Below are 13,901 nucleotides of genomic sequence, written 5' to 3' on the forward strand. Positions count from 1 at the left end.
ACTTACATTTTTTTCGTCGAAAAATCCTTGATCGTCGGTACGCTGCTCCCCTAAAAGTCTATCTGTTTCGAGGTCTGTGTCAGGTTCGTCTGCGAAAAAATATACGAGATTGTCAATTTTTTATTGATACAGTTGGTTCGAATAATATGATTTTTCTTTACGAACGCTTCGTACGTATTTATTACTATATGTAGTAAGCTGTTGGAGTGATTTCAATTCTTACCTTCGTCAGCGCTAGGACCCGAACCGACGCCTTTCCTGTTGGGTGAACATGTAAAACAAAACAAAAAACAGTGTGAATTAATTAAGTTCAATGCGTATAGTTGACACTGAATTTGGAGAGTAAATAAAATACCTAAATAAATATTTGTTTAGGATTTAATTACCGTGATAGGTTTAGATACCTATCCTAATTATTTTATTTTAAATACTACGATGTTCTTTAATATGTAGTTCACACAAATTAATGTGAATAGGGCAATAATTTACCTATTAGGAAAGGAGAAGGAAATTAATTATATAAAACCAAAAAAAAAAAAACATCTCACTCGCCAACAAAATACGAAAAAAATATGTTGATACATTGAGGAATTGAATTGACGTTTGGTGTCGTAATAAAATAATAAAAATGAAAAATAATTAAAAAAAAAAAAACAAACAAAGAAAAATTAAACAAGAAAAACAGAAAAAATTGATGTAAAAACACTGAAAAAGTTATTCAGTGCGATGAAATGAAATTTTAATTGATGAAAATCACAGGTACAGAAAAAGAAAAAAATATGAAAAATTATTTTTAAAAACGACAAAAGCAGAAAAATTTGAATCGGAGAAAATGAATCAAAAAACAAGTATTATTGATTTAAAATCACTGAAAAATATAATTGGTCTGATAGAATAAAATATTAAAAACAAAACAGAAAAAATTAAAGAAAAATTATATCACAAAACGTCGCAAAACTTCACAAGAGAGTAAGAAATGAAATCAGAGGAGAAAAAAAGAGAATTCCGATGTAAAATAAAATGTCAGAACTTTGTTTAAAAATGTAGAGAAATTGAAGCTTTTTTTTCAATAAAGAAATAGAAATAATTTCGAAAAAGAATAGTTTTAAAAAATTTTATTGAAAATGTACGCCAAGAGCAGAATCTCCAGAGAAAAAAAAGTACAGAAAATTAGAAAAAATCTTTTTCTAGGAACACAAACAAACAAATTAACAAAAATATTTCTAAAAATAATTTTTAAAAAAATGAAAAAGTATTCTTTTTATTTTAGTCCATACAAAAATATCTATTTTAAAAAAAGTATAAATTAGGCCAATTTTTGTTTTAATTCAAAATATTTTTCAAAAAATTGGAAAAAATTTCAATTTGCATGAATTTTATTAAATTTTGAACACAGGCGAGAAAATTACATTTTTTAGCTTCAGAATTTGAAACTTCGAGTGCGACTGAAATGAAGATTACGCTACACTTGAAAAATTGAGTCTACAACACTAAAAAGGCAAATTTGAAATAAATAAATTCTCGTTTGTATGCCAATGTATTTACATCCTCTTCTTTAAAAAATAATAAAATTTCAATAAAAAAGAAAAAAGTTTAGTGTTTCTCTTCATTTTATTTTATTCATTTTTGAAATGAAGAAATTAATTAGAATTTTGAGAGTTAATCTCAAAATTGTGATTGTTTTGGGTGGAGGGGGGCTAAACGTGTATTTTCTAAGAGAAATTGCTCAATTCAAACTCATTTAAATAAATGATATTTTTTCAACATTAAAGAATTGGGAAAAAGTTGAACCAAAAAGAAAAATTTTCATCAAGTTGCAGCATACTATTGAATAAAATTTTTCATCCGATTCAGAATCCATTCAGAGACCCCTCCCTTCCTTTCTGCACTCCAAAATACATAAATCAATTATGTCAGCTTTCCATTTTTTTTTTTTTTTTTTTTTTTTTAGTGACTTAAACAAAAAATTGATTAAATTTTTTAAAAATGGTACGAAAATTGCATAAATGTTTGAAAAAATTGAATGGCCAGTGGTTATGCAGGACAAACCACAATCTCGTTTAAAGGCACAATTCAGACAGAGGCGACAAGTGAATAATTTCAATTCTCAATAAGGTGTAAAAGGGGATTTTTAGCCTCAAAATTTTTCATGAAAAGTGATCCAAAATTTAAAAATATGCGATTGAGGTGCTACAAATGAGATGATTTCTTTCCTAGGCCAGATTTCAACTGAAAATGTGCTTTGAGAATCACTTTCGACACAAGTTAGAAAAGGAGTTAAGTATTTTTCGGCTCTAATTTGTTCATAAAAACAAATACAAAATTTAAAAATATACGATTGGTGTGGTACCACAGCAGGAGAGATCTATTTCCTAGGTCACATATCAACTGAAAATGTGCTTTGAGAACCACTTTTGACATGAGAGAAAAGTTACATTTTTGAGCTAAAAAAAAAACACAAAATTTTAATACATGCGATTGAACAGCTACAACTCGAGAGATCGTTTTCTTACATCATATTTCAACTGACAATGTGTTTTGAAGACCACTCTTGACATGAGTAAGAAAAAAACTATTTTTGACCCAATTTTTTCCTTTAAAAAATGTCTTAAAAATCTCGAAATGTGCATTTAGACAGCTATAATTATAATAATTTCCCATTTATGTCACATTTTTATTACTTTTGGGTAATTTTGGTTTCAGTGTCCTCAATTTTTTGTTTTGGGGTCGCAGTAATTCTTTTTTTGTTGAAAACTACCTAATGGGTTCTAATGCTCTGGCGCAAAAAAAAAAGAGAAAAATCTATAACTATCGAACAATAATATTGTACATATTTTTCAGCCACGTACCTCGGTACCCAAATAGGAGTCTCGGATTTATTCGAATTACACGACTCGCGATCATCGTTATCACCATTGATTACGCAAGAAGGTCGTAATGGTAACGTTTTAGTACGCTGTAGTGTCATACGTATATCTTTAATGGTAGCTTCGACTCCGCCAGGAGTCTGATTACTGGAAGATTGATGAAAATTACGACTCTCTCTGTGCGGTGCCGGAGCCGGAGGAGGAGGCGATGGATTACGTCGATCTATCGAACCACCTGTCAAAACACCACTCGTATTAATACCTATATTTTCTACCATTCAATAATTATAACGAAGATGCAATATTTGGAGACAATAATTACTCAATGGATCTAAGGAATCTAAATCGATATCTGCGTTATTGCGAGATTCTGATATCTTATCTATACCGGCGCTATGTACTGATAAACTAGTCGAAGGAACATTGGCACTTTGAGGAGTGAAATTCGATTGAGATATCGACGATACGGTTATCGGAGCTGTCGTTGTGCTTGAGACTGAGCACGCCGTCGATCTGTTACTTTTTTCTATGATTTCTCTTTCTATTTCGGTTATTTGTTTCTTCATTAATAACACCTGTCAATCGAAGCAATCACAATATTAGGTAAAATTACTTACATACCTATTTCATGATACGAGTAAGTAAGTTGATTCTTTAAATTGCCAAAACGACGGACTACTAACCGTAGCATTATTATTTTCATTATCGCTGGTATGGCCACTGGAAAGACCATCTTCTAAAACTGGCATACTCGGGTACAACCTATCCATCGGACCCTGGCCCGAGTTACCGATATCCGGATCCATAATCAACATCAACGAAGACACATCGCTATCACCTTCACCGAAATTCGATTCGCAGTCTGTGGTTTCCGGTGATAACGTAAAATTACGACTTTGGCCGAATCGTTTTTCTAAATCGGGCGAAATTGAATATCGATTATGGTGAACTAAATTCTTACTATTGCTGGACATTTGAAATTCCAATGGTAGACCTAGATTTTCTGTTGAAACCGTATAATTCGATAGAAATCCTTGATCCTGGATCAACCACAAAAAAAAAAATACAATCAGTATTTTGACGATAAATACGAATAATTGGACGACGATTTCAACTCACCTGATTATTAGAGTACTCCGAAGAGTCTTGACTATGTTTTCTAGGCGATGATTGTAAATTACCATCTCTAGCTTCGGCCAATCGTAAGCCAACGTACGAGCTGCCTTGATCATAGCCTTTTCCTTGATCATAGCTCTTTCCTTGATCAAAGCTCGTCCTTCTTCTTCTTTTTAATTCGTATTCTAATTCCTACAACACACACGAACGAATACGTTACTAACCAATCGTAAAAATATATACACCGATCATTTGGAAAATTTACCCAAGCTGTTTTAATTAAATTTAAATTTTCACGTAGATTAAAAATACCAAACAACATAGCTGATACTCGAAGGAATTCCACCAACGGACTGAAATATCCTTTCGTATCAAAATGTAGGTATACGTAATTTCTACATCTCTTACTCATATTTACAAATATGATAAGCAAATTTTTAAATATTTGAAATAAATGTAGCGTGAATAGATCTGGGCAGCAGAATGTTTTCCTTTTTCAGCTTTCGCATACGAGTATTTAATAATATCGATATTTTTTTTATCAACTAACTCGAAATTGTTGAGCTTTATCTTGAGTATCATCTGGTTTGAAAAATTCTTCTAAAACTTTTCTAGTCTCCGAATACTCGTAAAGGTAATTAAACGACGAACTCGTTGTAGTCGAAGGTAAAGATGTGGTTACACTCGAAACACTAGCGATTGGACTTTCGTCTAAGATTCTCTGCACAAAAAGAAAACCAAACAGGTAATTAAATCATTATTATTTTCGAGCTATAAGTATTTGTATTATGTACTCGATTTCGTAGCTTTTTTGACCAAGTCATCGAACTAACCTGTGGAAAGCCAGGTCTTGGAAACGTTACAGTAGGCGATGATAACAAAGTTGGCATAATATTTTCAGTCGTTCGAAGTCCGTACCTTCTCGGAGACCCTTCGTATTCGGCTATTGGCAAACTACCAATGACATGAGGCGCAGAAATCTTATTCAGTTCGGTATTTTTCTCAGCACCTTCGCCCGAATCTACTTTACTCGCTAATTTGCTTTCCTGTAACAAGATAAATACGCAATGATTAATGTACAACGTCGGTGTGAAAATTTTTCTACATTTTTTTCGCCCTAGCTGCGCCCTATACTCTCACTATGTTTCTACTTTCTACGGGGTAAACACATAAAAAGTTACACTGACAAAAAACCAGCGGTTAATTTCCACAATTTTTTTCACCCTTTACCGCGAAACTTTTCACAACCAAGTTCAACGTTCCGTAATGGTTGTATAGTGCAACAATTCTTCTAACACGTTTTACTGGTACGGGTTACGCTGCTTTTTTTTCTCAACCACCCCACACCCCCTCACCCCTACACCGCCAGTGTGGTGTTCTCATTTCGTTGAATAACCCTTTTCATCGCGAAATAGTGCGTCCCCATTTTTTACCACTTTTTATTACCCCGAATAGAGTTGTCTTCTTTTTATACAACACTTCTTTTTGCTCTACTGTACTGCTCAGGCAGCACACACAAACACCACCGTAAGACCTATGTGTGTGTATACTAATTTACTAAAAACGTGTGTTATTCTTCGTGGCCATCGTCGTTTTTTTTCCACACATGGTAGGTGGTAAAAACTCCTGCTCGACATCTATCTTATTTTTCTTTTTCTTTTCCACCTACACACAATGAAATGTGCAACACAATACCTATCTATACGTTTACACGAATTCAAGCGAAATTTTAAGCATCCCTGATAGATTTTCATGTTTGAACAACCAACTTAAATCTTCTTTATGTATCCCATGAAACGTATTTTTTCTTACACCGTACCAACACTATTCATCCGAAATCGCAATCGAACAACAACAAAAAAAAAATAAAAACGTTATAAACATCACAAAGACCAGTAGTAAAAAAAGCACCCACACGCGAACAAAAAAAATAACGAAAAATTTTCCTCATCCAGTTAGATAGATAGTATTTTTTTCAACGAATGAAATTTATCCGATAAAGTTCCTTTATAGTCGTTTCGTTTCCTGAAATTAATTTTTCTCCAGCAGTTCCGCGTACCGTGTCGTCGTAGGGATAAGGAACAAGTGTAAAGATATGACTAAATCTCGCGTAGCTATAAAACTGTAAAAAATAAGGCTATAATTTTTTATGCATTTTTTTTACCCTTCATTTTTTCGCATCACGATTCAAGATAGGTAGTTGAGTACCTTAATTGCTGGGTATAGTTTTGAATAAAAAACTGAAAATATTAAAAGTGATCTGGATAAAGGCTAATCTCAAATTTTTAAGTGAATAAAAATACTCATCCGGATCGATTGCATGCGAATAAATGTTGACGATGAAATTGAGTCAAAAACCTGCATAAATTCATGAATCATTGTTTATTTTTTCATCTCAACCATACGTAATCTTTGATCACGATCTAATGTAGATATCCATAGCAGATTCGATATGATCTTGAATAAATGCTAATTCGATAGAATCACCACCAATATATGTGTACCTGTAGGTAAGGTACTAATTTTTATTGCCAGTACGAGAATTACTCGAACCGGAATTTATTAAATTAAACAAATACTTTGGCACAAGCAGTATGAAGAGCTCATCGAGAACTTCAGAATACTATTACATATAATTTTTGTCCGCCACAATTATTCATTTCCTTATTTTTGGAAAAACTATCAATTGAAAAAAAAAACTAGGAAGCTGTAAGACAAGCTGAGCTATAACAAGAGTAGCATGTAGGTAAAACATATTCATTTCTAAGGTTAGCTCTTACAAACATTTTTTTGTTTTTTTTGAAATCATCAATATTGGTAATCGATTGCACTTATATTTCTCAATATTCTTTTTTCAAATTCTCATCACCATTATTTCGAAATATTTTCATTCAAATTGCAAAAAAAAAAGCAATGCAAAATAATTTTAGAAATTTTAAATGAATGATTTACTTTAAAATCGATATTGAATTTTTTTGGTATTGAAAATTCCTGATGGTATAAAAAACAAAAATTTCAAAGCTGAATTTAATTTCAAAAATTAAAACACCCTTTTTCCAAATTCTGAAAAAAAAATGAAAATAAAAATAGAATAACAATTTTTAAATAAAAATAGAATAAGTAACAATTTTTAAATAAAAATGAAAAGTAGGATTACTTTTTTTTTTTTTGGAATTCTCACCTGAAAACAAAATTCAAAATTTCTTTCGAATTTTCATCAATTATTTTGAAATATTTCAATCAAAATTTCAAAAAAAAAACAACATTAAGTAATACAAAATAATTTTACAAGTTTTAACCTATAAAAAATTGTAATGGAAATTTTTTTATTTTAAAAATTCGAATAAAAAATTTCAAAGCTGAATAATTTTATTTTAATAATTAAAAATACATATTATGCATTTTTTCCAAATCCTGAATTTGGAAAAATGTGGCCCCTCCCTCTCAGAGAAAATTTAAACAATAGGGCTACGTCCCTTTTTACGAAGTCCCAAAAAAGAAAAAGCAAAAAAATAATAGACAATTTTTAATAAATTTTCAATTTACGAGTTTTTTTTTTTTTTTTTTTTTGGGTGTTTGTAATTACTTGATTATTACACCCGTCGTATGAGATTTAAATCGAGTTGGTAAGGTCAAGTATTTTAATTAGGTCTAAGAATTTTTTAATTTCGGAAGGGTCGTCTGGTATGAATTGGGATCTTTCATCTATTTGTAGGGACAGTCTGTGCTGATGTAAGGAGGGACAGTGAAATAGTAAGTGTTGGACAGATATAAGTTCTGACAGGCAGAACTGACATGTGGGTTTTGGGGCCTTTTCATAGAGGTGATTGTGTGTGATTTTTGTGTGGCCAATTCTCAGTCTGGTTATAATGATTTCTTCAAGTCTGTAGCCCATGTTTTGCAAATATCTCAAATAAAACTTCAAATATCCTAAAAACAATTCAAAATTCAGCCCTAAGGATCTGTCTAGGAGCCCTCTATTCCTCTCCAATTTATGAGTTGAATTGAAATTCTCCTAAAATCCTCTCCTCAAAGTTGATTTTTGTACTCTTCTTCTCTCAAAATGAACTACTGAAATTAAAAAAAGGAGTTTTTTTTCATGATTACGTATTAAAAATAAAATTATTATTTCAGAGCGGTTTTTTTTCAAATCTTTGTTTAACCTTTTGGAGGTTTTCTAGATTCCCATGTTGGGGAAACAAATTGTTTTGAAGAGTGTAATAGAGTACTCTGCTCAATTGACCAAATCATAAAAAATTTAGCTTTCAAAGAAAAATTATTTTGGAAAATAAAAGTTTCAAAAAAGCTCAAATCCTTAATTTCTAACAAAACAAATGGATATAAATTAGAAATTTTTTTCAAAAATAATTCAACAACACAAGTAAAAAAGGCTGGTCAAAAGCACTTTTTGTAAACATTTAAAAAAATACATAGGTAATAAGAAGAAAAATTGTAATATGTAGGTACCTACTTTAACGATTGTAAAAAAAGGTCATCTGGCAGTTCGCAAGTTGAGCAAAAATGAAAAAATGAAAATCTTGGTAAAAGAAAATGCCTTTGACCAAAAAATAAAAAAAGCATTTTTTCAAAATTTTTTTAGTCTGATTTAAATAAATTATTTCTACACATTCAACTTGAATAGAAATTTCAGTTGATTTTACCCAACAACATAACTAGGTATCCCGACCGATCCGATCTCAATTTTCCTGAGAAAAAATCGAGATAGATTGATCCAGAATCGCCGAATCCCGATTTCAGGTTTTTGATTTTTGGCCAAAATGTTCGAATGATTGATTGTGAACAAACAAAAAATTTATAACAGCTGATTTGGCTCCGACCAATCACCTTTCATTATTTACTAACAACATACGATTTTGATCACGATTTTGATCACGATTTTGATTTTGATTTTCGATCCGATCAGACAAAATCAAAGAGTCGGGTCGACAAGATCGTGATTTAAATTGAGATGTTTAATACATCATTTCCTGATTTTACCATCTTCTTAAAAGTGCTTCATTTTTTACTTCGACCTTTCTTCAAAAAAATCTACCTAATTTTCTAATTGAACGACCAAAAACCGATTAAGAAAGGAAGGGAGGGGGAGAGAGGAGGGAAAGAGGGACTAGAAAACAACTAATCTGAAGGAATCAACAATTTTCACGATTGAAAAAAATCAAACTTTCAAATCTTTGTTTGGCTAAAAAAATGTTCGAAATCCACAAACTTACTCCATAAAAAATATAGATTTTCACTCAAAATATCTGAACAACCCCTTCTTCTTTTACCTCATTCCTCGCAGGAAAAGAGACACTTAAGACACTTTACCTATTTACACCTAGATCTACACAAAACGAAAACCTTCTAAGAAGGCAACAAAACACGTTCGAATTCGAAACAAGAGTAAACTTTGCCAAAAGCTGGTAGAATTTGAAAAATTTCATTACAACCCTCCATTCGACTTGGACGCGTAAAACGTAGAAAAGCTATATACACTCAAAGTAATTCTAACAAGACCAGACAACTCTCAAAGGACTGGTAAGAAAATCGACTGTATTATTAGAAATGACGTCAGCAGAGAGAGAGTAAAACTGCATAAGGGTTTGGTTGCGAAGTACATGGGCATGGTATCGAGATATAGGCTGCAAAAGCTCGCAATTACCACCCCAGTACATTAGGAACGTTTGCGAATATGATTTAGAGAAAATTACGCCGGCTGCACTTACTTTATTGGAATTGTGCGATAAATTATTATAATGATATGTGCGTTGAGGGATATGAGTTGAATTATCACTTTTCCAATTCTCGTCGATATCGTCAAATATCACCGATCCGTTAATACCTGCAAAGGATTAAAAACAAATACAAAATTCAGAAACATCTACTCGTTGATTTAATACCTCTACATAATATACTCGAACGTTCGTTCGTTGCAAGTCTAACACACTTGTATTTTTCTTTTTAATTTACTCACCTAAAGAAATCGTTTGCGGATGCTTCACCGATTTTATTTCCGATGAGAACACGGTTTCTGTTATTTCTCGAGTATTTTCGTGTTTTTTATCTTCGCTCATTCTGCAATACACAAAATTAAGAAGAAAAAAAAAAGAAACTCTTAGTGAAACGTCGTCGAATGCATCTCCATTAAAAAAAAAAAGAAATAGAAGCGAAAAAAAAATAATCATTATCAAGACGTAATTCTGAACGAGAAATAAGTAAGGGTAGAAAAAAAACCGCCGCGTAAAATTTCGCGTATTTTTTCAATGATTTCCAAAATATCGCAATTTAAAATTCTCCATCTACCTTGCTCTTAATTCCCAAACGCGACCGGGAGATTTAATTTTTTCCGAATCGAAAGACGATCTTGATTTTCGACACGCTTTACTTCTACTCTGACTGAATACTTCTCTTCCACCAGCTATTTCAATTATCCTGTTTTCAATTTATAACACAAAAGTTGGTTAAATTTTTAAACGAAAAATTAATTATTAACATGCCAAGCTAATATTTTTGCTCAATCAAAATCGAAGCTCTCTATAGGCCTTTGCAAATTATCGATCAAATCTACGTATGTAAAATCAGCGAAATAAAACAACAATACGAGTAAAACTACAGATAACTACAGCAACGAAAAATCTAATCATGTACAAAAAAACACTCAAGCACTCTTATTTGGTACACGACAACACAGTTAGTAATAATTTTTATTGGAAAATAATTTAGTGATTTTTTTCAATTATTCACTTTGGGAAATTGATGGATGATTCCAAAAAAAAACTAGAAACAATCGATTTCAAAAAAATTGATGATTTATTAAATTATGAAAATAATCCAAAAACTTGAATTTTGATTGAAACTTTGTTTCACATATGCAACAATGAATCGGTAGGTATCTAAAAAATTTCCTTAAAATCTTCGGTACTCGAATTCTTTAGCATTTATTCCGTTTATATTAATGATTTATTTCGCAACTGCCTAAAATACGCGTAAAATTGGTGTGAAAACGAAACAAAAATGCATAATTACTGGTCATCATTCGACCTTTGTTGATAAGAAGCTATATAGGCTAAGGTGTAGGATCGGCGTACAAGTTTGAAATTAAATTTACTAGAACGAAGATAAGCTTTCATTTTCGCGTAATAAACGGAACCTATTATTAAGAATTTATCGTAAACTAGGCACAGAAATTCAGTAAAAGGGTTTTTGCTTCGCGCATTTCTCGAAAAAAGATAAAATCATCGCCTAACGTGGTGATTAAGAACAATACATAACGATCAGATATATTTTTATATTACTAAAAAAAAAACATAATAATAAGAAAAGTTTATTGAAACAGACGAAATACCTACACTATAGGTTTTTAATAGTAACAAAATGGCGAACCCGAGTGGGGCATGAATTTTACGTTTTTTTCTTTTCCCACAAGTAATAAATTTCAAAGCTTATCTGCGATAGAAAAAATTTAATCATTCGGTGCGTAAAGTTTCTTAATATTCGACGCTCGAATGCTCTCATAAGCGTGGAAGAAATTGGTAAAAAGATGAGATTTGTGGGCACTCGTTTCAAATTATTTATGAACTCGGTAAATAAAATAAACGGACGTGGAATTTTTTCCCCCTCGTGCGAGGCGAAAAGCTAAATAAAAATTTACCGTCGAAACTGCGCAGGGTACAAAATGAAAAAAATTTCGAGTGGTTTTACGCGTATAATTAGGTAGTAAACTGAGCGTGAGATTTTTCCCGAGAGTGAGGAGAGATTTCGAACATTTATACCTGCGTATTTTTCATTTTCAACATCATAAAAAAAAACGCATTTCCGCAGCAGAGGGAAAAACTACCACGAAAAATCGTGTACCCATTGAATTTGTGCGATGGAGCGAACGAATCACTTATTGAAAAAAATGATAATAAAATTATCGTTTGACAAATTGTAAATACTCGTAGATATTAATCCGCGTAAATAAATCAGACCTGACTATTATGATAGGTTTGAAAATACCTTATGGAATAATTACACCGTAATCGTTGGCGATTTAATTTTTACGAGCTTGCCGCGCAAGGTTGTCGGGTCATTTAAAAAGGGTTGTCGGACCTTACAAGGACATAAACTAGACGACTCTCCCAAGAGATAGAATTAGAAAAAGTTGGCTAACAAGGAAAGCCCAGAGTTTTACGATGAAATTTTCAAAACTCCGCTATAGATATATACCTTGGATCGAATGCAACGATATAGTTTTTAAAAAATCCCCAAGGAGGATGTCGTATACATACCGAAGCGATGTTAGGGTAATTTTTTTTTTAAATAAATTTTTTTCCCCCAGAAGTTTTTGTACTTTGCTGCACAGTGCACATACACGTATTAGTATATTTAGTATACATGTCGAAAACTTTTGAAAAAGTTCCAATAAGATGGCTAGCATAAAAATGGTTGAATATTTATTAAAATCAATAAAACGGCTGTCGAGTGTAGCCGTAATACTATTTTGTCGTCGTATAAATAATTCTTTAATTGTGTTCATTTGACATTTACCAAATACATAGTCAGTTTTCTATACTCATTCAACGTACACGCATTGGTCGCAGATGGGTATATAGTTTTGCTATGTATAGTCTCAACGCTCAACAAATATACAAGCGATGTTTTTGAGCTAAAATTTTTCCCTTCGATGAAGATGGAAACAAACGATTAAAGTGAAATTTCACCACTGAAATGTTCTTCTTTTTGGCTTTCTCGACTGGATTTGAAATCGAGCCAATTTTTTGTGTGCGTGAAAAATGAGCAGTGTATAGTTTATGTCAGTGTACTCTAATCAATTATGTTTTGTTTTATTTTTTTTAAATCGAATTAATTTTTTGAAATAAGAGCTCTCAAATGCTTAAAATTCAACTTGAACGATTTGAACAACAAAATGGATCACGTGTCTAAGTAAGCTAAATTTTTCATTTTACAGGACCGAAAATGTTCCATTACAGTAAGTAGAGGAGAAGTACACAGAACGTACTTCTGACTTTTTTAGAATAAAAAATACTTTCGAAAGTTGAAAATCATTTTAAAAAATCATTAACGTGAAGCACTGAAGCTAAAAATTTTAGGATGTAGGTATATACAATGTTGTCAAATTTACAGCGTTAATATAAAAATTTTCCTGTTTTTTTATTCCCAGATAATTACAGAAAATGGCTACTAAAGCAAGATTTTCTAAACTTGCCAATTTCAAAAATTCGGAAAAAATAAAAAAATTGATGTTTTTGCCCATAGCAAAAAAAATTCCCCCAGTTTCAGAAATGGTATCTTTCGATGCTTTTTGGCTCAAAGCATACCTAATCTAATGCAAAATATTTTAGAAGAATAAATTTTTAAATCAAAAAAATCCACCCAAAAGTAACCTTTGTATTTACTTTTCGTCGTGCTATGAACATTTCAATTCAATTTTGAAAAAATGAACTTTTCAAAAATATGGATTCGATCCTTGAAAAAAAAATGCTCAAACGCAAAATGGTAACCTAAAGTAATTTTTTTTTCTGAAATTCATTATGTACTTTTTTTGGTTAGGATTGTAGAAAAAAAATCAAAAGATCATACAAAATACTTCAGCTGCCAAAATTTCAGTTGCTAAAGTGCATTTTTCGACTTTTGGCAAATTTTCAAAAATCAAATTTTGGGTCAAAAAAGTAAAAGAAATCAAAATTTTATCGAATTGACCTCGAAAGCTGAACTTTGTTATGCATCCTATGACCCCTCCCCCTCCCCCGAATCGATTGGTAACGGTTCAAAACCATTTTGAGGAATTCCGAAGTCTCCAGCAGATTTTTATTCAATGAAGTTGAAAAGTTGAAATTTAATTTACCCCTCTCCCTCCCATTTAAATAGGCTGAGTCGAATGGAAGTGATTTATTTAAGCCGTTCTGGAACCTTCAA

General features: G+C 31.7%; 1 protein-coding gene across 11 annotated transcripts in view; it reads right to left on the minus strand.

Moving 5' to 3' along the window:
• LOC135836570 (protein lin-10-like) overlaps positions 1 to 13,901 on the minus strand; it is a 149,511-nt gene that overhangs the window by 18,321 nt on the left and 117,289 nt on the right. For 10 of the 11 annotated variants that reach the window (XR_010557057.1, XR_010557058.1, XR_010557056.1 and 7 more), the window contains 11 exons: positions 10,287 to 10,415; positions 9,958 to 10,058; positions 9,710 to 9,825; positions 4,817 to 5,029; positions 4,534 to 4,704; positions 3,987 to 4,175; positions 3,551 to 3,907; positions 3,190 to 3,442; positions 2,850 to 3,102; positions 224 to 258; positions 7 to 89 (listed from right to left, as the gene is read on the minus strand). Coding sequence is in view for 7 of the 11 variants with exons in the window: in XM_065351483.1 (XP_065207555.1) it covers positions 7 to 89; positions 224 to 258; positions 2,850 to 3,102; positions 3,190 to 3,442; positions 3,551 to 3,907; positions 3,987 to 4,175; positions 4,534 to 4,704; positions 4,817 to 5,029; positions 9,710 to 9,825; positions 9,958 to 10,058; positions 10,287 to 10,415 (1,900 nt within the window). In the remaining 4 variants the exon portion in view is untranslated. The remainder of the gene's footprint in view (positions 1 to 6; positions 90 to 223; positions 259 to 2,849; positions 3,103 to 3,189; positions 3,443 to 3,550; positions 3,908 to 3,986; positions 4,176 to 4,533; positions 4,705 to 4,816; positions 5,030 to 9,709; positions 9,826 to 9,957; positions 10,059 to 10,286; positions 10,416 to 13,901) is intronic. The other variant, XM_065351486.1, reaches the window with a different exon arrangement.

The sequence above is a fragment of the Planococcus citri genome, chromosome 2 (genome assembly GCF_950023065.1).
Source record: "Planococcus citri chromosome 2, ihPlaCitr1.1, whole genome shotgun sequence".
Lineage (NCBI taxonomy): Eukaryota > Metazoa > Arthropoda > Insecta > Hemiptera > Pseudococcidae > Planococcus > Planococcus citri.